The following is a 27,347-nucleotide window of genomic DNA, read 5'->3' as shown; positions in this document are numbered from 1 at the left end:
CCAAAACTGATGCGCGCGTGCGAATAAAAAAAAGTTTTGAAAAAAAAAGTTGTTTTCATTATGAAATCTACGTGGTCATGAGGGTTGAACAAATGGGACAGAATATGGTTTGGCGAATAATCTAATCTTCAAGTTCATTTCCTTACAATTTCGTATTTTTTCGTTTGATTTTGGCATTCTACGACATTGGTATAGTTTTTATTTATTTTTTGTAACTTACGGTATATTTTTGCTCATATTGCAACTGTTTTGTACGATTTACAGTATGGTTGAAAACTTTTTTTTTTTGGAAACGGCCGAAAACTCATGCGCGCGCGGATGTCATCCATATAATCAAATCAACATGGCCTGATATGATTTGGTTTTTAAAAAAGTTAAACAGGAATAATATTACAGAGATATCGCACACATTCATGCTATACCGTAAATGTTCGACATATGAATTGATGGAGAAAAATTATGATGTAGAATTTTTGTACAGGAAGAAGGATAAATTTTGTAATAGGTAAAACGGGTAAACACAACTCGTGCTGATGCATGATGTAACTTTATTATTTTTTTTTATAGCCAAACTGTACTCCTTTAGCGGAACACCTCCCCTGGCATGCAATCTCTCCATTTGGCCTATAGATATGTTACATGAATTTTTTGATGATGTACACATACTCTGCAAAAAAATGGAAAAAAGAAAACTTAAATGAAAATGACGTGTAATTTTTTTCAAGAAGCAGTAGCAAAATCACAAACTGTGGATCCAATACCAATGAATAAATTTTTATGGACGATATTAAAAACGATTCTACATGTAAGTTCTCCTATCAGGCTCCTCCTACTTACTAAAATGTACTCCTTTCGCAGACTAACTCCCCTGGCATATCTTTCTATTTGGCCAGTTTCTACTCTTTCCAGCCACTTCCCGAAGCCTGGTAGAGGCTACATCATGATGCACAAATACTCTGCAAAAAAAAAATCAAAGTGACATGTCCTTTTTTTTCCTAAAGAAGCACTAGCAAAATCACAAACTGTCAATCCAATGCCAATGAATAGATTTTGATAGGCGTTGATATGTAAATAATGTAAATATCATCTGATTATGTATTTCCATTCAGGTCCATACTTGATGCCATCCATAGGCTGGATGATGGGCTGAGAGACAAGCGTGCATACAAGGAGGTCTTCCAAGTGCAGAATGTAGCTCTCCGGAACAGGTATGCTTGTTTGTTTGTTTGTTATGTTTACCAAAGGAAAACATATTGTTTTGCTACCTTTACTCTTCTTCTTCTCCAAAAAGTGACTTCAATGACGATCCAGACTGTTGACTCTTACCATGGTAACTAGTGTTGGGTTACATCATGTTGCAATTTTATAGCAGGAGGGATTTAGACTCCTGTATGTGTCTGACAGACCATATGTGAAGGTGCACATTATGCATTTGCTTTGCAAATGTTACCTTTCTAGTTCATTAGGGTCACCTTTAGTATAAATTCCACACTTTTCTTTCTGGAGTCTGTAGAAGGAGATTAAGCTTAGTTTAATGATATCTCTCCCCATATGATATCTTTACACAGGCGGGTTTTCGTCTATCAAAGCTGACAGATTCGGCAAAATTTTTGTCTATCATGAGCAGCAAAACTCTGTCAAATGAAAGAAAGATGGACGCTGGCTAGAACATTTTCTTCAGTTTAACTCAAACTTTCAAACTGTACTACTGCAGAATTAATAACATGAATGGTTAACTTGCTTTGATCATACAGGTTGAAGGAACTGTGTGAGCGCCTGATGTTTCTACAACCAGCTGACTATGGAAGAAAAGCAGAAGACTTGTTGTGGAGGAAGGTCTTCTATGATGTCATCCAGGTTCTCAAGCAAAATAAGAGGGTGAGTGATAGTACTAGTACAGTCAAACTTGTCTCAGATGACCACCCAGGAGACCAACGAAAAGTTTTCTTCTTAGACAAGTGGTCTTCTTGAACAAAAAGACAAGACAGAGAACATGAAAATTCTACAACCATGGATTGTACCAACATAGATGAGCTTTCATTAAAAAAAAGGAATCAAATACTGTAAATCACTTTATTTTTATGTTAGCAAAATTTTGCGGTCTGAAAAAAATATAGTTCACGGAACTATATTTTGGTGTTCGGGATATGTGCAGAGAAAGATAGCCGGTGAATTATTTGTTTGTGGTAATGATGACTTTGCGGTACAGAAGTGACTGTGAAAACTGTGAATATAAAAGCACCGCAAAAAAATCATGATTTACAGTAAACACTTTTTTTTTTCCCCCCAGCATGTACGACATGGCAGCTCCGTGGAATGTGCCTTCCGCACGCACCTGTCTGCAGCTGCAGGATTTTACACCCACCTGATGCTGCGGCTGCAGGCGGAGTTCCAGGTGACCGTGTGGGGCGTGTGCGACTGGCCAAACTTAGCAGACCCTCTTGCAGGTATTCTAAAAACCATCAGTTGAACGAGAAAAGCACAACAGCTCTTGTCAGAAACAGAAGGAAGCAACTATTTTAATTTTTAACTCTCTTAATCTCGAAGCGTTTGACTGCACAATGTAACTCCAGGGCTCAAACTACATGTACTTTTTTCTCCATTGAGAAGTATGGATCATACTAAAAACTGTTCAGAAACCACTTTGCCATTACTTCTTTTATACTTCATAGGTGGTAACAGTGAACGCAACAATGTGTATATAGCCCTACTATATGGACCAGTACAGGTTAGGTGCAGGTAGACATCAGAAATACAATGTACCTGCACAGCTCCAAATTTACCTGCACTAACCTGCATATACCCAGTACATGGACCAGTGCAGGTTAGGTGCAGGTAGACATCAGAAATACCTGCACAGATCCAATTTTACCTGCACTAACCTGCATATACCCAGTACATGGACCAGTGCAGGTAGACATCAGAAATACCTGCACAGATCCTATTCTACCTTCACTAACCTGCATATACCCAGTATTTCAAGCCCTATGATGTTACAGTGATGAGTTATCATAAACTCTGAAGTGAGCAAAATCTACATGTACTGTATTTATGTATGGATGCCATTCAGGAAAACCACGTGTGAAATCACAACGTCAGGATGAGAAGGTGCGAGAGTGGGCTAGAAGGGCCTGTCATCGCTGTCTCATCTACTTAGGAGACCTGGGTGAGTTTGCTAGTCATTACTTTCCAGGTTAAAGTTGTCTTCTGTAACAGTGGGGTGATACAAAAAAGCCAATTTTCTGAATTGCCTTGAAGTTGAAGAAGGTGACAGACGGTCACCAAAACTGTTGAATAAAACACTTGGTTTCGTAAAAAAAAGATTTTTTTATTCAGGGACCAAAACTGATGAAACTACATGTATTCATAGATCTTGTATTGTGCATTATATAGTGCCAAATTGTTTTGAAAGTCTTGTTTCCTTGCATTGTACAGCCCGCTACCAGCAGGAGTTTGATGGTGTGAGGAGTGAGATGGTTGCTGCTCGGTACTACCACCAGGCTATTACCATGTTCCCAGACTTAGGTAATACATGTCATCTACTGTACCTTGGCGAAATTTGCTCCATACTAGCTGACAGGGTGGTCTTGTGCATTTCTATACATTGTTACCTCTCTGTTTTGCTGTTTTTTCTTTCCACCCTGATATGTACAATTCTAGATGAAGTTTGTCCTGCTGTATCAAGTATGAATGTATGTATGAGTGCTTTTGTGCTTTCATTGGTGACAAGACTTACATGTAAGAGTTTGTCTTAGTCTCTTGTTCAATAATAATGCCTTACAGGAATGCCACATAATCAGCTTGGTACTCTGGCTGGCACCAGCAACCATGGTGTAGACGCTGCCTACCACTACATGCGATGGTGAGATTCTTGTCTGTTCTTGCTATGAATTCCATATAACTTGTTGGTCATCAGCAGTACTCATTACATAGAAAACATCTACAACTAAGCCAAGACATCTAGTGTAGTAGATGTAGATGTACAGTCAAACTTGCCCAAGCTCTATAAACTGGCTATTTGTCTATAACGACCACTTTTTCTCAGTGCAGATTTTATCCCCATAGCCTTAATCATTAAGGGAATTGCTTAAGCTGATCACTTGTCCAACATCACCACGAAAGGTGCTATTTGGGACTGCACATGGCCCAATCTCTGTCTATGATGGCCGCTTCATTTTTAAGCATGTTGCGGAGGATGTTTTTTTGATGGTGACTAGTGAGAAATTGTAATAGAATTGGCTTGGCGTTGATTTTAACGGCACGACAATCTTAGCACAATGTAAAATGGTGCTGGCTTGGTCACTTTGGGTCAGTTGGGCAGTCTATTATAAAATGGGTGGAAATTTTGCTGCGTTTTTTTTTGTTCTTGTCTAAACTCGTCATCATGCTTTTAGTATAAGAAGACCACTTGTGTAAGATACCACCTCTCATAGTGGTCTCCCAAGCGGTCATCTTAGACAGGTTTGGCTATACATGTTTATTCGACTAAACTTAGCATTCTCATTGTTCTGGGGTTGTGTGTATGGGCATGACTCTACATATGTACCTCTACTCCTAAGGAGGAAAAAAATGTTGTATTTCCTGTTTCCTGACTGACTCTAGAAAAAACTGCCAACCCTAGCCTTTTTTTGGGGGGGGGGGACCCCCTGAAAGGGACATAAATTTTTCAAGCTGATCAACCTTTTCTAACACCTTAGTGATGAAACGTTATAATATCAGTTTTCCAACATTAACATGGAAAATATATTGGTGTCCACATTCAAGTGTAAATACTTTGTTAAACTGTATTGTCTAAGTTGGATCACTGGATATCACCAAAGTCTAACATATGTAGATCTAAAAAAAGAAAGAAAAAAGATAATCCCTACCTGCCAACCCTAATTTTTTCAGGACTGAAACAGGAAACAACATTTTTTTCCTTAGCCTAAGATAAACACTTAGCACTAACCTGAAGTTTTGCTGTCACCAGTCTGTCCACCATCTCCCCATTTGAGGGTGCAGCAGGCAACATTCAGCACCTCCTGGAGAAGAACAGGAAACAGTACAACCAGCTGCCGACAGAGGTCAAACGAGACCTCCCTCCACACAAGCAACGGTCAGAATTACATCTATTAAAGGCATTCAGTGCAATATTAGGGTGGTGTTAGCTTTGTACATCAGGATACCACAGATTCATTGCATTTCCATAGTTTTATTCTACGTATGGTTAGTAGGGTACAAAGCATGTATATGCTCAATGCAGTCCAGATGGCAAAGAGGTGGAATCTCAGGTCTCAGCTTCACTTGGTGGCTTGCTTCTGAATATGCATGATGGGCTATACTACTACAATGGGTAGGGGTGTTAGCCTATTCTTACTTCGTGTAACAGGTGGCAAAACAAGATTTTCAAAGTTTTGCTTCTCATTGTATTAATGTAGTTAATTGAATCAATTCTGTCCCATAGCGTACTGATATATGTGAGGCAAAACACAACAGTTGCTTGTTTAGTATCTCAGACTGCTTCAAGCTATTTATAGGTGGTACCCAAAAATAAAGAGAGCTTGTTTTGGGGTTATTTCAAATGCTTCATGTATGAAATGACAACGAAAATGTGCTAAGAAAGGGCAGTAAATATCAATATCAGATAGATTTACTCATCCACAATATATTTTGTTTTGCCACCTTGAAATTTGCATTACATATACCTTTACCAGGGAAATATCATTTGTTAGATACATATTAGCATGAAAGTTCATCTGAGTTGGTAAATTACATTATGAAAAACTTAAACTTTTCTCCAACTCAAAATTTGACTCACCAGAAATTTTCGACTGAATCACTCGCCCCCCGTTCCCGGTTGAGCGGGACGGGGGGTGATATCGACTTCAGACAACCTTTGACCCTTTGCTGACGTCACACGTGGGAAAAATCACATGTCCACAGTATTTGGGTCAGATAGCTGAGGAAGACTGAGTGATTCAGTCGAAAATTTCTGGTGAGTCAAATTTTGAGTTGGAGAAAAGTTTAAGTTTTTCATTAGATACATATTATTGTCAGAACCTTCATCTGTTCAACTTATTCAAGACAATATGTTGTATGTGCAGCACATGTATTCAAGAATGTTACTATTGATGTCTTACCTATAATATGACAATTGTAATCAAATATAGGGCTTGCTACAATGTGTATGTCATGTTTAAATGTAGTTAGTTTTTTTGTTCTCATTTCTAAAAAGCTGAACATCACATTTTTCCCTCTGTAGGTCTAAAGATGTGAAGCGGTTGATCATCACATTCCTGTACCTACAAGAGATGCTCCATCCTGACTTCAAGTAAGCCAAGGACTGTTAAGTGAAATCTTTTACTCTGTACGTAGTCTCAGGGCTGGATATTAGTTTTCAAAAACCTACTTGCCCCATAACATGGTCATTATGTTCACCAAAGGAAAACATTGTTTTTACTCAGTTTCTTCCTCCTCTTTTTTTCCAAACACTAACCTCTGACCTGGCCAATGACATGATTTGTTGACGTCTGCCACCATGGTGACTGGTGTTGGGTTACATAATGTTGCAATTTCATGGTCTGCTCTGCTCCTGTCACGATATACTAGTAGTACATGTATGTGAATGTGTTTGAGTCAAAATTAACAGGGCAGACCATGCCATGTCCTAAGGTAAACATTATGCATTTGCTTTTCAAATGTTACTTCTCTAGTTTCTACTGTCTTGGCTAAAGCAAAATTTAATGATATATTTCTATGTATTTAAACTTGTAGCTAGGAAATCATTTTATTTTTCAGTAAAAAGTTTATAATCTTACATGTTTTATTTACCAAAATAAAAATAAAAGCGTACCCAGAAACTTGGAATGGATTGACAAAAGGGCATACTTTTGACTGGCATCAATATATTAATTATAATTATCTTTAAGAAAAAATGATGAGTAATTTTTTTCCAAACACTGCTATACTGGGGCCATCCAAGGGGATGCATGTACATGTATGCCCTTACCCGATGCTTTTAGGTGCTTTTAGTTGTCCTATGCTAGCAGGCAACTGGAATTGTCCAGTCCTGCAGTCTACAATACATTATCATTTCCCTTATATACATGTATGTACAAAATGTATATGGCCTTGATGGAGTAAACAATGTTTTTAATAGTAAGTATAAAAATTTTTGTGTGCAAATTTCAATGCTGCAAACGTGGATGCGATATTGCCTTGATGGACTTAACAAATTTTTGTGTTCAAATTATAACTTTGCAAACTTTGATATAATTTGTTTAACTCATATTTTTATGACTTTATCTAGAGCCAATGAGCAGGAGCTTGCCAAGGTGTGTCGTGCCGTTTTGGAGGACTTCAACCTGTGCATGTTTTACGTGCCGCCGACCGAGAGCCGCGGCGCTCGGAAAGGCAACAACAGGGGACAGTGGCTGGACGACGGGCTGGTCTTCAAAATGGTGGTCATGTGCCTCATGGCTATTCACTCCCTACAGATATCTAGTAAGTGTTCAAAGGATAGGGCAGTGTTCTAACGGCATGATATTTTTTTCCGTCATCTCAATTTTGATAGATGTAACATCATATCAAGCGCCAAAGGTACAACAATCCTAGGGGGGTCCGGGGGCATGCTCAACCGGTAAAATTTTGAAATGTCAACCTTCTGAAACACTGCATTTTGAGGGGTAAATTTTTCGTGTAGACTCACTAAAGCTTAGTTTAATGACATAATTTTCAATCTTACCTGCACCAGTGCAGATATGCAGGAAAAAGTATTTGAAGCCCTAGGCCACACCAGTTTAATTTCTTGGTTAACGGATTCGCCTGCTTCATTTTTTTTGCAAAAAAAAAAAAAATTCAGAATCAACTGCAAAATGCTCATATTTTGCCCTTAACAGTTGGAAACAGTCCGTTTCTTCCCAGTTGTTACAGTTATTCCAGCTTTCAATGCAGTGGTATCATTAAAAGTTCAAAATTCATTGTTTACATTTTGAACCAGCCTAAGCCTACTGTGTTGACTTCATGGCTCCTAATGAGTCCTATCGTACCAGTTTGGGCCTTAATAGGATGCCTAGGTCTGTTTTTATTTTTATTTTTTTCGCCCGTCGGCTCCATTATTTTCCTAGAAAAATCTGTTAACCAAGAAATTGAATTGCTGTGGCCCTAGGTTCATATGTCTGTTGTTGTGCACAGGTTCTCCCCAGATGTCTGCAGCTGTGGCATTCACGCTGGCCTTGTCGTCGCACCTGCTGAACCACATCAACACGCGGCTGCAGACTGCCCTGTACGAGGCACAGCACCCGCAGGCTAACACAATCACCTCACAGGACCAAGGTACATGTATGTCTCATACAACGTCTTTTTTATGTACGTTTCCACAAAAATTGTTAAGGCAAACCTCATTTTAGTAGAGCATGTTGTTGACATCTAGGTAATGAGATGAAACAAAATGTTCATGTACATAAGGCTATGAGACTGTCCTGGCATTCAGTGAAGAAGGTGGCCAAGGACAGACCCGAATGGAAGGAAAAGTCTCTGGCTTACATGTATGTCTGTCAAGGGATTAAGAGGATAAGTAAGTTAGTAATGAAATATTATGTACATAAACATTTTGTTTCATGCATTTCTCATATTGTAGACAATGATGAAACTAAGCCGGACATGAGCGCAGTCCCTGATGAAGATAACTACAGTCAGAGTCAGACACACGAGGAGGTGACTCTGTCAGGGAATGATTACATCAGGAACAGGCGGAGGGTAGGAGAAAGTCATCGGGAAACCAAGAAAAGAGCCAAGAAGCACAGGAAGAAACTGACAAAACTTCAACAGTTCAGGTAATCAATTTTAGAAACAAAATCTATTTTTAAGAAAAAGAAAATTGACTAGCAATAAATATGCTTCTGTCAATCTGTAGCAATAAATATACTGTAGTTCAATGATGCTAACGTCAGCAGGACATTTTTTGTCATCACCTCAAAAAACTTTCAGAGATATACAGTCAAACTTGTCTAAGACAACCAACCATGGGACTAACGAAAAGTGGTCTTCTTGGACAAGTGGCCTTCTTATACAAAAAGCATGCACACATGACAAGACAGATAACATTGACAACTGCAGCAAAATGTTTTTTACCCATTTTGCAATAGACTGTCCTGTTGATCCAAAGTGACCCAGCTGGTGCCATTTTACATCACACAAAGACTGTAATTCCGTCAAAATCAGTGGCAAACTAACCGATTCCATCAAGATGTCTTGCTTGTTCTCATCAAAAGTTTTCCACCGCACACTTGAAAATGCCGCAGTCACCATAGGCAGAGATTGGGCTATGTGCAGTCCCAAATAGCACCGATTGCAGTCATGTTGGTCAAGTGGTCGGCTTAAGCAAGTCACTTAATGCTTACGTCAATGGGGAAAAATTGGGACCGAGAAAAAGCGGTCATCATAGGTTGGTCACTTGGGCAAGTTTGACTGTAGGCGCCTTCCTTAGTGCTTTTTCTAGTAGCTTTCTTATCTTGTATCTATTGTATCCATTGTTTCAGGCGGCGCCGCCGACACGACAGTGGTTCTGACCTGAGTGAAGAGGACCTGAGTGAAGATGAGTTACTGAGTGTCTCTGAGTCATCTGAGACGTCTGACAGTGATGAGTCCACATACTCAGGTATCCATGCACTCATTGTCATAGTCAGTTGGTGTACAATGTGTCTTCTTTACAATGGGAAATATAGCCTTCAGTCTTTAATCAAAGGCTATGGCTATTAATGTATTTCAATAGTTAAGGCACCCAATGCAATTTTGGGTCAGCAAAAGAAAAAATTGTAGATGAGGAAATCTGTCTGATATTGACATTTACTGCCATTTCTTTGCACATTTTTGTCATCACTTCATGTATTCAAAGTGCTGAAATAGTCCCAAAATAAGCTATGTGAGGTTTTCCTTTATTTTTTTTGTACCACCCATACTAGCTAGAATAAGCCTACGATATAAAACAAGCCACCATTTTCCGTCAGTAACGTCGCATATTGCCTCGCAGATATCAGTATGCTATGGAATAGGGTTGAGTCAACTTACCACATTAAAAGAATGACCAGAAAATTCACTATGATTATTAGTATGAAAATCCAGTTTTGCTGCCATGAAATTGCATTGGATGCCTTTAAGGCTTTTATGGTTGATAGTTATAGGCTGATGTGTACATAATCTCTGCTAGCTCAATGGAATTTGTTACATTTCATGCTATAGATAAATTCCCTACTGTGTACAAATAGGTAAATATATAATATATCAAAGACTGTTTAGACCTTAGAACAAGTAGTATAAGTTGATTCATCTAGTCTTGCACGTAGGTCAATTTTAGGTCAATTTCGTTGTACCTACGCACATATGTATCTGTCTGTACTTCGTATGTCTACATGTAGTTAAAGACCTTACGAAAGTCGCTGTAGAAAAACTTGGTTGGAGTGCATCCGGAAGGATATCAAGGAGTGTGGTCTGTCCAGCACATAACCCACAGGATAGAGCTAGCTGGAGGCGTGGTGTCCAGAACAGCCGACTGCTGCCCACCCCTGGGACAGGGAAACCGACAGCAGTATAATCTAGACCAGGATAGTGAGTGAGTGAGTGAGCTGTACTTTTGTTGTGTCGATAAAGCTCTGTAATTTTGCTTCCTGTTTTTCCAGGTTCGGGTACAGAGTCCGACAGTGACAGTGCTGACAGCCTGATGGAGAGTCAGGAGCTCCAACCAGGCTTCACCGACGAGAGCAAAACTCCCGAGGCCTGCAACTCTCCCCAGTCTATCCTATCCCAGTCTTCAGAAGAACATGACGTAACGGGCAAGAACGACAAGATAGAAGGACCCTGTGGTGAAGTGGGAGGGAGCAGGAAGTCTGGTGAGTATCAGGCCTCGAAATTAACTTTTCTTCCTATTGTCCCAGCACTGTCCCAGCAAAAATATACTTTTGATTGTCCCGAAGTGAGGATGAACTGTCCCAACCTGTTTTTTTGGAAGTATTGTATGACTTCATCTTGAAGTCAACTTTATTTTGCTTAATGTTCACTCCCAGGCACACTATAATTGCAGAGTAGACAGGAAATTTGGGAAGACTTTTATTTTTGGCGACGCCCTTTGGGGGCGGAGGCATTTGTGTAAGTACTACGATCGCTTTGAAAGAATTTCAAAAATTACACGAATGCATTCCCTGGGGAATTGGTTTTGAGGAAACCTTCGGCCATGTGGTTTTTGGATCAAGCAGGTAACTTACACCGGTGCCCACGTGCCACCCATCCAGCTGCCTGGCAAGATTAATTACTGGTCATCAGTCTTCTCCCCACACCATGGACAGAGAGCACAGCTGTCTCTGGCCAAAGACCATATCAGATCACAGAGAGAAAAGAAATTGTCCGTCCTTTTGGATCCCACAAAAGGTAAAAAAAAGTCAAAGGAGTAACAACTTCAGACCAGACATAAAATCCAGTCTCTGGTGGAGGATAGAGTGAAGTGAAATGGAGGATGGTTTGGTTGTAGCGGGAACTCGACCAAAGTAAAGTAAGTAAGTACTAGTATGTCATCATAAAATCTATATTGCTGGGGAAGAACGGCTGATTCCTCCTATACGTGTATTTGGTATATTGCCCCACACCTCCTCCACCCATCCTGTAAATTTCACTATGTGCATGTCTTTATAAGATAGGGAAATATGTTTTTTCTGATAATTGTAATGTAGATTGCTAGCTCCACCACATAGAATAATATATATCATTCAGTCGTCGCCTTGGCAATGATTTTTATTGCCTCAGCCTTGTTGATTATTTTTCTATTGTCTCAAAAATGTCCCAGAGTGTGTTTTTATTTGTCCCAGCCTAAATTTTAGTGGCCAGTGGCCATTGGACCACCTTTAATTTCGAGCCCTGCGTATCGCAGTGTTCTAGCCAGCCTGAATTCTTTTTCCCGTCATCTCAGTTTTGTTTGATGTAATCAAGTCAAGCACTGAAGACAAGATCCTTGGGGGTCCTGGGGAATGCTCCTTTAGGGAAAATTTTGAGCCGATTTCACCATTTTACTTTTCATAAAAGAAATGGATTTCGCCACACATGGATGAAAATTGCACAGTTGTCATGGGCAGGAATTGGGTGGTTTAAACGGTCCAAACTTATTCCGGTCGCTGTGGCTTTATAATACAAGTGGTTGGCTTAGTCCCTAATACTTACATCTACATCTATGGTAAATAGAGGTGGTCTCTATCTTGGGCAAGTTGGACTGTACAATTTGTATATTTGTGCAGTCACACAGGCTTCCAAAGGTTCTATAGAATAATTCAAACATGTTGGGTGTTTTGATGTGCTTCTCTTAAAAATCTTAATACTGTACCAATTTTTCTCAAATTTGAGGTGGTTGGTTGGACAGGTTTTGACTGTATTTCTGATGATTAGAGGTGTTTTCTTTGACAAGTTTGACTGTACTTGTGATGAATAGTGGTTGTTCTCTTAGACAAGTTTGACTGTATTTATGATGAACACGTTTTCTAGAAGGGAAGAGCACCCCCGAGCTGAAGGACATGTCTCCGGAGATGTTCCAGTCTGTTCAGAACCCTGGCCTGCTGAGGAGGAACATCAGACTGGCCCCCAGCTTTGACGCTCTCCGAACACCCGGGGAGGGACCTGACACCACACACAACAACATGGCACACAACAGCAGCAAGGACTCAGTACAGGATGTAGGTTCTTGTAGTAGATGTAGAAGTAGTAGTAGGGTTGAACAATGCCCTGAATAGTTTCATCAGGTTGGTAAGGCCTAGGAAAAAAAATGTTGTGTTTCCTGTTTCAGTCCTGAAAAATTAGGGTAGGTAGGTAGGGTCTTTCAAGACTTCAGCGATATCTATATAGGGGTCCAACTTATACCATACAGTTTAACAAAGTAAAACTTGCATGAGGACACTTTTAATCACAATGTCAATGTTAGAAACCAATTGTACAACGTTTTATTACTCAGGTATCAGATCAACCACTCTTCTTCAATGTCACTAGTGGAAGTATTTTTTTCAGAATGTCCTAGTAGAATTTCAATTGTCTATGAGTATCATTTACCTGGATGTCTAACCTTCATCAACATCCTATAGTCTTAATTTAGTATCTTCTTAATCATCCATACACTTTGTTTGATCTGTGATACGAGTAAAAGCTTTCATCCACGCAAAAGATACTTTTGATAAAATTCTTCTCCATCTTGCTTGTACTAAGTCTTGTATAAGTCTCTTTGATTAATTTGCCCTTGTTATATCAATTCCTAATGCATCAGGAGGTTATAAACCACAGCATCCCAACCCCAGCCACAAAATCTGAGCCAGACAACGTAGATGACGACCTTGACTCGGGGTCAGAGGAAGACGACACCGTCTGTAGCAGCCCTAGTTCCCCTGAGGAGAAACTTTCCTGTCTGTTGAAGGTTTTGACCAATCAGGGCCTCTTGCCAACCATCAAGGTCATCTGTGATTGGTTGAAGTACAACACCCACATCATTAGGACCTGTGCACAAGTGAGAGACATCTCAATTTTGTCTTTGAATATAGTTGCATGCACCTAGATGAATGTTGTTTGCAAACAATCTTTTGAAGCTTGTTTTTGTCATGCAAATATAGAATCTTTTCTTGTGACCAGCCGTAGAAACAAGCTGGAAAAATACTTAAGCTAGCCTTGGTGCTGAAATTGGTGTGGCCATTATTCCAAGCTGTAAACCTCTATAATCTCTAGGTATAATTCAGCTATAATATCACTTCGATGTACAAACAGGGCCATTTATGTCCTTTATGTGTAGCATTTTTTTGCCAAATCTTCATACTACTGAACCATTCACGAATTGACCCTCTTGAAATTTACATTGGGATGGTAGGTCACTGAATAAAAAGACTCTTTTATATAGTATACGCAACCCAGCAAGGACCAGTACAGGATTTATTCAGCTGATGTTTTGGTGACTCTCAATGTGTATTTGTGTTAAGGAACGCATCTATAACCAGGAACACCTGTGCTGTGTAATGTGAACCAGTCAGAATTGCCCTGAGGAAGGTGACAGATGGTCGCCCAGTCGTTGACTGAATAACAAACTCAGTTGCATCTTTTTATTTAAATGAAATGACCCTGTATCATCACACTGCTGTCTTGCAGAGCTCTCAGTCCTTGTGGACCAGACTGGCCACACTACTGAACATGCTGCCTCAGGAGTCACAGCTGTGTGGGTCAGGTGAGTACAGCTACATGTACAGCACAAACTTAGCATCTGTTGTCTCTGTTATATAGTACAGGGTTAGAACTTTTTCCAACACAAAAAATTGGCAGTTGTACTACTGCAGTCTTCCTCAGTATTCAAGTGATAAATCAACAAGACAGGGCCCTGCATCTATGTTCCAGAATTCACCCCAACTCACTGTCATCAAATATCTCACAATGCATGAATCTTGAGGTTTGAATGTTGAATCTTTAGGTCAGGAACTTGCATGCTAGTAGAGGTTTTGTTCAATCCAGTGTTTTAGCCGGAGCAAACAGAGCAAAAACAATATGTTTTACTTCGGTAAACATAATGACAGAAAAAAATTTTCAGGCTGGCTAAAACACTGCTTCAATCTGAAAGAAAAACACCTAGAAAATTCCGATGTCTGTTTAAATAATAAAATAATATGTAGATGCAGAGCTTGCCAGTGTGCTGCGAGGCCTGTCTCAGAAAGACTGGACCCAGGGTCTCCCCCTGCCTGAGGACGTCCAGCTCAGGAGTGTGCCAGCCCTGGACCAGTCCCACAGGAGGATCACCATGGACGTCAGGAACATGAGAACTCTCACACCACATCAGCAGGTGGGTGCACGTTTGTTTTGTTTTTGGTTTTCCTTTAATGCTCAAGATCATGATGTGTGTTACAGTCTGTTGTTACAGTAGCTTTTGAAATACAGCTTTGCCTCTTGCAGTTCATGTGTGAGTTGATAGGAGATGACTACACAGTATGAAAGTGACTAAATACAATTGCCTGAGGTACCAGCCCAACTGAGGAAGGGCTGGGACCAACGATGATGCGGAATACATTGTACTCCATGTAGTATTCTATTCATGTCATACCCACCCAAGAAAACACACATTTCAATGGTGACAATGCAAAATGTGCCAAAAGCTTGGTGTCCCTAAACAAAAATTGTCAGAAAACCAATGTCAACATTCGAATCTGGTATTCAAATTTTTGAAAGCGACACATACATGTACATTCAATTCATTACAATTCATTGCACTTCGTTACAATTCAGTATATGAAACTTTTGCAAGCCTGCACATTAACCAATTATAATCCCAGATGATATGGGTGACACAGGCTGGAACACTCATATCAAAATGTTATCTTGGCCCAATATCAATGAAGTGCATGTACCATGATCCTCTTCACTACCTGATTCCTTGCTTGTATCCTATGTTCAGATAACAAATTCACTGGAGAACACTTCTGATTCAGTAGAAGTGATAATGTCTGACGTTGCACATGTCATTTCAAAAATCATTAAGCATCCTACTCTTTCCTTTCAAGTTTCATACATGTATGTACATTTTAGCTGATCCTTTTGCTTTATTTGTAATCCTCTGCACCCACAGACCCTGCTGCGGGTGTGCTGCATCCAGAACTTTGGCCACTTCCTGGCAGACCTCAAGGTGACGCCCTTCCAGTTTGACTCGGAGCAGAGTCTCTTCCTTGGCCCCTCAGACGTGAAGGAGCTGAGGAATCAGCGCACCCGGCAGGAACAAGCAGAACTGCAGGCAAAAAAGGTAACATTAGTTGTAAAGGACTAAGTCTTATTGTTATAGGGCCTAGGAAAATTAATGTTGCTGTGTTTTCTATTACAGTCCTGAAAAAGTAGGGTCAGTAGGTAGGAATTCACTTCAGAAATCTGTTTTTATTTTCTATCTATTTATTTTTTTACATTAAATTTCAAGCCATAGTGATCCAACAAATACAGTTATTAATAAGTATAATACTGAAATGCAGTACACTGGCATTCATTTTGCTTCTGATTTGGTCCAGTGTACCAATACGCACCACTAGTTTTTCCTATACCTTTTTTTTCCTATGGAGTAGGTATCTTTAGCCATCCTATAGTCTGTCTTGTTGTAAGTTTGATTATGTTAGTGATATAACGGTTTATTACTGATATTACTGATAAATTATGCCATGACAGCATTGAGCAGCCAGCAAACACCTTTACCCTACACATGCTGCATAAGGTCTTTAATAGCAATCTCATCAGAAGCTAAGAAATAAGAATTAAAGAAGCTAAGGTGTACGTAACAATATGAGTTCAACATTGTCAGTAAAAAGTCCTTGATCTCCCACTAGTTCATAATGATATGAACCACACCCAGTTAACCACATTTTCAGACACCAGTGTTACGTTCTTTGGCTCCTCAATGACAGACAAGCCAGTATTCAACTGCTAGCTGTAAGGGTCACTAGACATTGCCATGGCAACATCACTGGCTTTTTTTAAATGACAGAGTAGCATTGCTTATGCATCATTGCCTTCACTTTTCCTGTAGCGATGGAGAGTGCAGGGTATAATACGTGGTTGCCAAGCCTCCATTCTTTTCCCATCTATAAATTGTTGTTGCATTTTGCGTTCCTGAAAAGGCAAAAGACCAGGGTAATTGGGCGCAGCTTCCGTCCGCTACATGGGAATTAAATGACAGGGACCCTGCAGTGCGATTATTATTCCTCCCCCAACTATATCCGCTTTGCCGCAAATTTATGTGTTACAGATTTGAAGGCAGTAGATTTGGCCCTAAGATGCGACCTTTACTTGTGAAGTTTGTGCGCAATTTTCCAAGCTTGATTTACACGTCTCCTTGACACGTCCCCACCGCAAAAGTAAGACGACAGAAATGAAAAATGTGGCAATAGAATTGCCGTCCTCTCGGGAAAGCGAAATATATGACTTTAGTGTGTAACTGTTCAATACTTCTAAGCTTAGATTAGGGACGACTTTGTTCATACGGAGGAAGAATGATGGCGGCTTAATTCCCCGCGCTGGCAGCGACCCCTCGAGGCTCCCGCCTGCAGTTATGTCTGATGGAAAGGTTGGGGTCGTAGATTTCCAGAACGAAGTGCCGTTCTGTTCGGTACAGTACAAGGATTTGATGTTGTGCAACTGATAAGTTACTTGAGTTTGCGGACGGTTTTTATTTTGTCTCGGGGTGGCCCGTCAATCTGTAACTGTTACCGGAGAGCGGGCGGATTTGGCGTCGCCCGGGGAGTCGTGTGCGGCCGGTTCCCGGATGAGCAAATGGTCCTTTACGGCCGTGTAGTGATGGCTAATGGGAGGGGTACTTTCCACGATGAGCGCCCGCCGACGATCTTACGGTCAATATGGCAATAAGACTAACAAATGTTCCCGCTGTACGCTGATTAATCCGAAATCGATACCGGCTTTCTCCGGAGCCGGCGATGCTCGATAACAGTGAGCACGAGGTAATAATTGACTTCTGGCAGGAAGGGTGGCACCAATTTGGAGACACTTGGCAAGAGCACACTGGTTACTTTGATGAGAAATATGGGGAGCTTAACGTGCTATATTAGCTGGAGGCTGGCTGTTTTCATTAACCTCCGAGCAACAACTTAGGGCGGGAATTACTCAGCCACAACTCCTGTCCTTTTAATTGCGACTGTAATCCCACTGATTAGACTTTCTGCTCCCCGTGAATAACATCCCGCTTTATTAGTGCCCGCGGCGAGCCCAGGATTGCCTGGAAAGAGAACATCAAAGTACGCGGGTCTCGGCGGGCCCGGGAACGTTCAGGACTGAGCTCCCCTGCAGGGTTGATTAGGAGGGATAACTGGGACTGACATTGATAGTTTGGTCTGCCGGTTTCCCGGGAGACCGGCGGCTTGATGAACCGGAGCGGTGTGGGACTCCTGAAAGCGCTGGTAATCAATCAAACCAGTTTCATTATGAGGTAATAAAGCTGTTGATTGTATCCGTCCCTCTTCGGTGGCCATTGTGGGTAATCAATGCTGCATAAGGCGGCATGATCGAGGGCCGGGGTCTGCTCGCGTAAGGGGGAAAGTTTCATAAATTCTGCGGTAGATTGAAAACCTGTTGACCCGAGCATTCCTACCCGCCGTCCATTCCGGGTGATGTAGACGGACCGTTTACGTCCGCGGCCGTGTGGCGGGTAGCGCGGGTCCCCCGCGGACCGGCCGGGCGTATACGTCCGGGGAGGTTGTTTCGCAGGTTTTTAATTTCATCGGCATCGATAACCTGCACGCCGCTTGACATTTCCCCGTCTCAGGTGCGCCTCCGCGGTGGCAGAATTAAGTGGGCAGGCGCCAGCGCAAAGGCCAGGGTTCAACGCTTTTATGGCGTCTGCTCGCCGCTGTCAGTCTGGACGGCTCCGGAGATGGTCGGATAGGCGAGCGGCAGTTAATTAATGGACCCGGGGCACAGGTTTATGGCATGGTAATGAATGATCATGGGTATGAACTCTGACATCCATAGAACATTTTACACAATAATACGCCTACCTTTAACGTACCCACTGTTTTAAACTGGCAGCATTCGACGTCTTCATAACAGTTAACAACGAAGAGACAGAAGACTTTAGCAGACATATATGACTGACGTCTTCAAAGTACATTGGACGCAACTTTAAATGTCAACATAATCGGTCGGCAGCAGCCATGTAGGTTTTGAAATATGTTACGTCGTATTTGGGGAGCGTCATAAAGGAGGGAAGATTAAGAGTGTTGCGGTCGGCATGGGCCGCACATCAATTCATATCTTCGATGCCGGATGATCGCCCTTCATGTAGCAAACAGTAATAAAAGTTTAACAGCCGGTGGAACCTTGACAACAGGTCATGAAAAATGGATTCAATTTGTCGCGGTAACATTGCGTAAAACGTCTGGTGCCAGCTTTGTGGAAAGGGTACGTTTGGGAGATGGCCCGGTGCAGTATGCGGGTTACTTAATCGCCCTGTTGTGGCTACAAGGGTGCCCTTAAGGCACAGTGTGTAATTAGAAATTGATCAGAGAAAGAAAATCATTGCCTGTAATGGTAGGGGTTACCAGATAGAGTGGGATGAAATGAGCAAGCAGTAGATCATATTTCCTCTGATTTGTGTGAAGACATAGGCATAACCTGATGAGACCCATACTTTTGTATCCCCGGTTGGATACTGATATGAAATGATATTTTTGTATGAAACTTTATTCTGCTGTGGGATTTATGATAAATATTAATGTCAGACTGTAATTTTTTGCCTAACTACACGTTGGTAGCTCCCTCGTGGTATGGCAAGTGGATTTTATGGCAGTGTAATATGAAATAACTTATATTCTCATCTCATTCTTCTTCTGGTTGGAGCAAAAGACGTAGTCAGGTATCTTTTGATTTAGAACAAGTTAAATAAAGATATGAAAGATTAAGAAAAGATTACAAAGCTGGGCTTTATACTCTGAATGCTTTCATGCCATCGTAAATGTATGTAAAAAAGGATGTACATTTAAGACTGTTGTTGTTCCTTTGCCAATATTATTGCAAAATTAGTGCCTTGAGTAAAATTTAATTTTGGTGGGTATTTTGGTGCAACACTTTTTTGTTCTCGTCAGTTGGGCCTAGTCACACCATGGAGGTAAAAAAAATTATTCCGTGGTCACACTCAAGGCAGCCAGTTCCTTCATATTTACATTTTTGTACATCATGCCTTATTCATTGTTCATACATTTATGTACATCATAACTACATGCAGCCCGGATATGGCAAAAGAATGTCACACACTTCTAACCCCAGACATGTCTTGTACCTAAATGTAAGAATAATTTGTTTTGTTTGTAATGTAAAACAGTCTGACTCTGTGTATACGTGTTATCCATTCCGGGATATTTTCAGTGACAGCCTTTTTATTTTGGCCCCCGTGACACCATTAGCCGCACATATTTAGCCCCCGCTTCCGTATTTAAAACGTAGAAGTCAGTGTAGGTTACGTGTGCCATAAGGGTAGGGTTATTAAACATGTATCGTGAATGCCGAGCATGTGCGCTGATGCTAATTCGGTCCTTCATGTAAATATGGGCTGACAGAACATTGGCATGAAGACAAGCATGTGAAACATGGCTCTGGGCCTGTTATAGGGACATAACAAGTTGCTGTCAAAGTGTCTGCATATGACAGGGGGATGTGTCTGAGTCAATAAAATCAGCAGTGCTGTCAGATATTTGCTTTGATTCTAGCAGTTTGAGTTGGTAGAAAAAAATACACAAGCTGGAGTGACCGTTGGCTATGCTACATGCCAATGTTAAACCAATGTCTGAGTGAGGACATTCTTTTGATGATAACAGAACATGATACCATGGAAAAACAACAAGCCTTGTAATACTTACATTGCTTACATTCTGTGTGGTCCTTACTAAATTTACAAAACTGCTGCTCAAGCAAGTGCCACTCCCATTGCGGTCCTCAATATTATGCTCCCCTGGCGCTGCAGTTCACCTTGATGTTACTAGAGTGCGCTTTTCAGCCAGGTGTCAAGGGCTAAGTAGTTGAGTGGCATGTTCCTGACTTGCCTAGGAGATGAGAGAAGACTATGAATATTTGAAAGGATTGTTCTCTAGATTTACAAGGTAAAATGGTGCACATTGATGGGTTCTTATCTCTCCGATGCACTATCTCCGCTGCCTAGCCGAGCATCAGAAATTACATTTCCTGCATGTGTTACTGTTGCCATCTTGCCCCGGGTCAAATTAATATAGTTTTATGACTGGACCCAGAGCATTAGGTGCGTAAGTGGTTCTTTATCAGTAATATTACACTTCCAGGAGCTGTATTGTTCGCCGAGCCACACGGGCACCGGGGATTCGTTCCCGACTGTTGCAATTTTCGGACTTATGAGTAATTTATAAGGGCAGGGTCGGACCTGTTAAAGCTAGGGTCAAAGACTGAGTTTGCAACTTTATCTGGGAAGAAATGGATAGGAGATGGGGGATAGCTGGGGGGCAGATACTGGGTTAAGAACCTTCATGTCTTAAATCATACCACTGGTCAACGCATGGGTAATCTTTGTACTGGGATTAAGGTTTGAATTGTAGTGGATGTACAAATGTAGTGGATAACAGTTGTGGCATTATGCCTGTACAGCCATTCCAGTATTGACTTCTGAAAAGTAGGAGAGCTTTACAGGACCATTTAGAAATGAAACATCTTGTTCCGGGATTAAATGTTGGCGTTTTGCGTAGATTTAGGGGATCACTTACTGATGTGGCCAGTACGTGAGAAGGTATGGAGTTAGCAGCCTTCCTACTTTTTACCTCTATTAAAGTTGATTCGTTGGTTCTCAGATATTTTCAGAAAAGATATGAAGCGACAGGGCAAAAAGATAAAAACAAAACTAATAGGCATCCTATGATAGCCCCAAATGCTATGAAAGTCAACATACATGTACCAGGTTGGTTTGTAATTCAAACAATGGATTTCAAACTTTTAATCAAACCACTGCATTGATAGATGGAAAAACGGTAACAACTCTGAAGAGAAGGAACTTCCTTCAACTGTTGGGGTCAAAATATGAGCATTTTGGACTTTATTCAGAGGCTGAAATATTTTTTTTACAAGTCAGAAAAAATGAAGCAGGCAAATCCATGAACCAACAAATTAAATTGGTGTCGCCTAAAAGTAAGCCAAATTACAGGATCCTCATTTCCCTATAATATACGTGTATACATGTAAGTATCATACAGATGATGGGAGGACCAGAGATCATGCAGATATGAATATCTAAAACGCACTGTGCAAGGAGGGCATGTCAGGAAACATCTACTGCCAATCGAGGTCCTAACCTGAAGCTGATTTGATTTTCCTGAAGATCGTACCTCACCAGATATACCAGATAGCCCGTGATTACTTAAGTGCTTTTCAGGGCAGCAGAACAAAAAATATACTGGATGACGAATGATAGGGGTATGATCAGTCACTACGTCAGCACACAGTTGCCCTGTTAGTGTGCCGAATCGGTAAGGCACTAAGCTGAGCATTAGTGTCGTAATCTCCCAACCAACCGACTATGCACTCAAAACACTTCATTGGGGGAATTTATTGAGCAAGCACGGCTAACCTAAAACAGGTGGCCATTCTAAATGCTCTATTACCTCTTCAGGACGATCTACCCCCAACAAACACCTGTGACGTCGTCTTGGTGACGTGTTACGACATACCAGGTAATTCTCGGCTCCGCAAACACTTACTCCGATATACGCACACACCAGGAGAAGTGTCCGGGACACGATTTGTTTTCAATATAACGATAAAAACACTGCGCCTCTTCCAGGACTGATGCTGAGAGGACCGTGAAGTGCCATATATTTTGGCAATACTTGTTGAAATTACACCTCCTTGTTTCCTAAGACGCGCTAAGGGTCATAAATCAGAAGTAGCAGGTGTTAAGAGGCAGCGTACCTTAAGGATCAATGTTTGACAAGTTCCGAGGCCCCACGGGACCTTTGACTGGGCTCTTAACAGGTCATCACCCAGACAAATTACTCCCCTGGTGTCAGACAGAGTTCATCTTGATAAGATGTGGCGACTACATTATTAGTCAGCCGACAGTCTATTAACATAATGAGTGAATCAGAGCCTGGAATGATAAATATTGTGGAAACATGTGGAAAGATGGGCAGAATCGCAGCGCCCTGGGGTATGATTTGATGATAACATCCTGATGGATATCGTGATATATTTAGATTTGATTATTATCTTGGACATTCTAAACTTCCATCCTCAAGTATATTAGCTGCAGTAGTAATGTATACATGTATTTTTTTTTAATTCCTTCATTAACAATTTTTATTCAAATTTAAATACAGTACATAAACATATCACAAATATGATATACAAGTAACAATTATGATTGTAATGAAAAATAACAGTATATTAGTAACACCCATTTAGTTAGAAAATCCAGAAAGTGACAATAATTATTATGGTATAGAACTGTTTCCATCCCATTCTATCCTAATAAATATATAGTTGATGTTTAGTTGATGTTTATTGCAAATTCATGCCCGAGGGCTAATTGCATACAGACATTAACAAGAAAAATGTGGTGATATAAGACTATTTGCTAACAACTTCTACGTGTACGATATACTTATCGAACCTACTATCTCTACTTAAACCTAATAACGTTGGAATACATACAGGGTAAAAAGTAGATATACAATATGTGACCAGGTAATAGGAACAAAGTAACTGCTTTGTACGTTGACTTCTTCTCAGGAGGCAGTACATACTCAGTAATTGGTGATTAACTACATATGTACAATGTTAAAAGATTCACAAGCTGCTCTGAAGCAGTTTCTGCTCTTGTAGGCCTCATCTTGGGCAGGCAACACAGTCTTACAGTGTCCTTGTTATTACTTTTTCCGTCATAACAAGTTTGTTAATTGTGATATTATGTTGAGCTTCGAATGTGGCAATTCTAGGGGGTTCCAGGGAAATTTTGACCCTCCGAAACACTTTTATCTGCCTTTTGAGGGGCAAGTTTTGCCCGTAGACTTACCTTAATGACGCATTTAATTAGTTTATGACATAATACTCTTTCCATCTCTCTACACGCCAATGTTTTACATCAATGATGACAGATTGGGGAAAGGTTTGTCTGTCACGAGCAGCAAAATTACATCAGATGACATAAAGACGGACACTGGCTAGAACACTGATATTACACTGTCCAAGAAAGCATTGGAGTTACAACGTCAAAGGATATTTCTCAGGAATTTCTTGCAATAGAAGTCAACATCTACTGTTGCAATAACAGATTTACTTTCTGTGGGTTTATCTTGTTATCTGAACTAAGGATTCCTCCTCTCCAGCTTTGTTGCACAAACAGACTACCCAGGCTCTGTGGTTTTGCTGTATCAACGTTTTACACCAAGGCCACAGCAAGTAAATCTTATGGATGACATCCTCTGTAGACTCCAAATCTAATGCCTGTGGGCGAAAAGAAAACAAGGCGGGCCGAAAAAAACAAGGTTCCTACATTTTAAAATTTGGACTCAATCATTGTACAAATGGTTTTTATTTATTGGGAACATGTCACATATACACAGCCAGCATCACATATCACTGCATCAAAGTAAGAAACAAAGCATTAATTCAGAGCCTTTTCTTGTCTCCTCTCTTCATAGTTATCTGCCATCCACATTCCTGCATGGCAACAGACATCTTTGCCCATTTTCGGCATGTTGACCACTGTCAGAAGGCAACAAAATTTCTTGTTTTTTTTTCCAAAATCAGGCGAAAATCAATGTGCACGCTGATGTCATCCATAAAAATTACTTGCTGTGGCCTAAGTATTTAGCAAAGAAACAAAGGCCTAACATACGGCATATTATGACACAAAGTCTAATTAAGTTTGCAACTTTAACACCATCACGCTGGGATGTAAAGCCCAGTGTTGTCAATATCTATATACTCTGTCGGCGCATCAAAGGGTTAATTTTTGTCAAATAATCATTACTTAATTGATCTGCCTGTGCTGACATCCTAGCGACGTGTGTATGTGGACGAAACAGTCCTCTGACAATTTGCACAACAATCCAGCCAGAAAATCAAAATGGCTTAAGTGAATTAGTTGGAAAATGTTCCTGTTAGTATAACGTAGAGTTTACAGCTGCCCTCTCGTGGAAACGCAAAGTTTTTAAGGTGGAAGGCAAACAATCGCTAAGCTGAAAAACACTCGCTCTTTAGTCTGCATATATGCTTTACCTCCGCGGGCTGGAATTTTGCAGCATGACTCATGGTTATTAATCTCAAAGTTCAAGAAGATGGAAAAGTCATCAGCAAACATAATTCAGATGATTTGCTTTCGTGCCAATGGGCCAGAACAAACACTAGGCTGCAACGTAGAGTCAACAGAGATAAACACTTCAGATGCTATTACTTCGCGCAGAAAGAATTTTGCTGACCTACGTGAACAAGCCACAAAGGGTTAAAAGATTCCTAACCGCCGTGGCAGTAAACACTGTGAGTTGTGGTGTAACGGACTCGCGGCCTAGACACGTTAACGTTTTTTCGCGTGTCTGCCGACCTGGTTGTTTTTGTTGGGTAATTCTGTGTTATACAACAAGGGGAGACAACAACTGTGAGAAAGAGAACAGATATCTTAACATGGCAAATATTTTGTCAGTGCACACACCGCCACACCAGCTGTTGGTGTAAGGAAAACATCCTGAACTCACACCTGGATTCTCTTGACTATACATGCTCCAAAACTCTTACAGTTATTCCTTCCTAACAACGGCCTTGTTTAGGCCACACCAATGTAATGAATTGATTCTCGGATTTGTCCGCTTGATTTTGCAAAAAAAAAAGGATTCAGGTTCTGAATGAAATCCAAATTGTCATATTTTGGCCCCAACAGTTAAGGAAAGTCCTTGTTTCAATTAAAAGTTCAAAATTCATTGTTTGATTTATAAACCAGCGTAGAATTAGACTGGTATGTTGACTTCATGGTTCCTATTGTAACATTTCGGGCAATCATCGAATGCCTTGGTGAGTTTTGTTTTTTATTTTTTTCATCCTGCCGCTTCATATTCTTATTTTTTTCTGAAAAAACTCTGAGAAACAACAAATCAAACTGGTTTGGCCTCATATGTATACCACTGCTTAGATCAGGTGGTAGAATAGACCCTGTATTCCAGGTTTGGCCGTACGTACGACCTCCAGTAGGCAAACGTTCCAGTGAGTTCGCCAAATACCGACATCGGGAGGTAGAGCACACAAGTCTGGTGACAGTGTTTGCCCCGAATATAAAATACAGGTGCTCCGTACGACAAACCCTATCAATACAGACTGCCACGTCCAAACAACCACGATAACGGTATTTGTCCCCAGATGTGTAATGTTAGACTTTGGGTTTAGGACCGCCGTAAGCACTTTATCAGCCCTGATAAGATGTTTTTGTTTCCCCACCGCTTTACCGAAGGTGTTAAAAGTCCAACCGGTCCGTGCGTAATTACTGACCCTCATGTGCCCCGCTGGAGTTTGTACACTGGGAAATAAAAGGTCGTAATCTGCCGTAATCTTCCACAGAAAGAGTCGTATGCGCTGTCACTATGGTTACATAAAAGCCTGTTATTAAAGGCTGTTGTTTTGGCATAGTTTAGTAGTGAGCAAACAGGTAATAATCTAGAAGCACTCATCCCCCCTCCTTCCCAGGCAATGTAAACATCGGGCGAAGCCCCTTCAAATAATGATGGCGTGCTTGTTTGGCCGGTGTTTGAAATTCCAAGCCGGGTCTATAAAGCACTTGCCAGGCACCCGCCTGACAACAAATAGCCTGGGCAAACACTCAGGTGCCGCAAACGTCCAATTTTCATTGCCTACCAGCTCCAGAACTCCTACAGGGTAAACGGAGCTGAAAGGTTGGGTAATTGGCAAGTTTTTCTGGCTGGGGTGTACACAGACCAGGTCAACAGGCAAATATTGGAGCAGGCTGGATTGCCCCACAAAGGGATGGGGAAACATGACAAGGCAAACAGCGCCGACAAACATGTTTGAAGAGTCATCAGGAGGGCAGAACGGTTGGGTAACCTGTCCTCAAAAAAACACTCTCTCGCTTCTTCTTCATAAAAAAATAATATCGTACTCCTCTTCTTCCCGTTCTACTTAGACGTTACTTAAAGAGTTAGCTTAGGCTTCATTTCTAATGTTTCAGAACTCAAAGGCAAAGCAAAGTCTTAGTGTTAAATTTTATGGCAAAATTCAGAATTTGCTGCACAGTCACTCTACAAGTCTTATAGTAAAAAGCTGTGGCTTTTGAGATGAAGACATTCAAATCATCAAGCTTGTCACAATAACAGAACTCCTGTGTGAAAGAGAAATTTTCTAGTGAAGTATCCTGATAGACACCAGGTGATAAACGTCCACTCAAGCTGTCACTGATATCCCATGATTCCTCGAGTCCTTATCACATGACTAAACAGATTTGCCATTAGTTATCAAATGTATATCTTTTAACTCAATGTTGTCTCAGAGCGTAGGGAACCATCATTTACATAGAACTTCAATGTCATATAACACCTCCAGACTCGTGTTGGCCATACAGTCGAGAAGGTTGACACCGCCACTGGAAAAACGAGACGTTTTGAATTGTCGGGGCGATGGCAAGTGGCGTGAGTGGCAGTTATGTTCAAACCCCGTGTGGACCCTGCCAACAGTGCCAATATCCATCTAATCTGTGATAAGCATGTGCCACAAGCAGAAAGGGGGCTGATTCAACATGAACCCCCCAGTCAATATTAGCTCGCCAAACACCGCCCTGACATCAACAGTGCGATTAGACACCAGCGCAAGAATAG

At 41.0% G+C, this 27,347-nt stretch overlaps 1 protein-coding gene across 1 annotated transcript in view; it reads left to right on the top strand.

The window, feature by feature from the left end:
- LOC109463144 (protein SMG5-like) overlaps window positions 1-27,347 on the top strand; it is a 75,672-nt gene that overhangs the window by 809 nt on the left and 47,516 nt on the right. The window contains exons 2-19 of the mRNA XM_019759862.1: window positions 1,110-1,208; window positions 1,755-1,878; window positions 2,291-2,447; window positions 3,071-3,166; window positions 3,436-3,525; window positions 3,784-3,862; window positions 4,970-5,095; window positions 6,242-6,310; window positions 7,289-7,482; window positions 8,173-8,313; window positions 8,618-8,813; window positions 9,519-9,637; window positions 10,656-10,865; window positions 12,502-12,689; window positions 13,271-13,507; window positions 14,137-14,212; window positions 14,652-14,818; window positions 15,599-15,769. Of these exons, the coding sequence (XP_019615421.1) occupies window positions 1,110-1,208; window positions 1,755-1,878; window positions 2,291-2,447; window positions 3,071-3,166; window positions 3,436-3,525; window positions 3,784-3,862; window positions 4,970-5,095; window positions 6,242-6,310; window positions 7,289-7,482; window positions 8,173-8,313; window positions 8,618-8,813; window positions 9,519-9,637; window positions 10,656-10,865; window positions 12,502-12,689; window positions 13,271-13,507; window positions 14,137-14,212; window positions 14,652-14,818; window positions 15,599-15,769 (2,539 nt within the window). The remainder of the gene's footprint in view (window positions 1-1,109; window positions 1,209-1,754; window positions 1,879-2,290; window positions 2,448-3,070; window positions 3,167-3,435; window positions 3,526-3,783; window positions 3,863-4,969; window positions 5,096-6,241; window positions 6,311-7,288; window positions 7,483-8,172; window positions 8,314-8,617; window positions 8,814-9,518; window positions 9,638-10,655; window positions 10,866-12,501; window positions 12,690-13,270; window positions 13,508-14,136; window positions 14,213-14,651; window positions 14,819-15,598; window positions 15,770-27,347) is intronic.

This window comes from Branchiostoma belcheri, unplaced genomic scaffold (genome assembly GCF_001625305.1).
Source record: "Branchiostoma belcheri isolate BF01 breed outbred unplaced genomic scaffold, Haploidv18h27 scaffold122, whole genome shotgun sequence".
NCBI classification, from domain to species: domain Eukaryota; kingdom Metazoa; phylum Chordata; class Leptocardii; order Amphioxiformes; family Branchiostomatidae; genus Branchiostoma; species Branchiostoma belcheri.
Note: the sequence above shows the minus strand (reverse complement) of the source record. Positions and strands in the feature narration are given on the sequence as shown.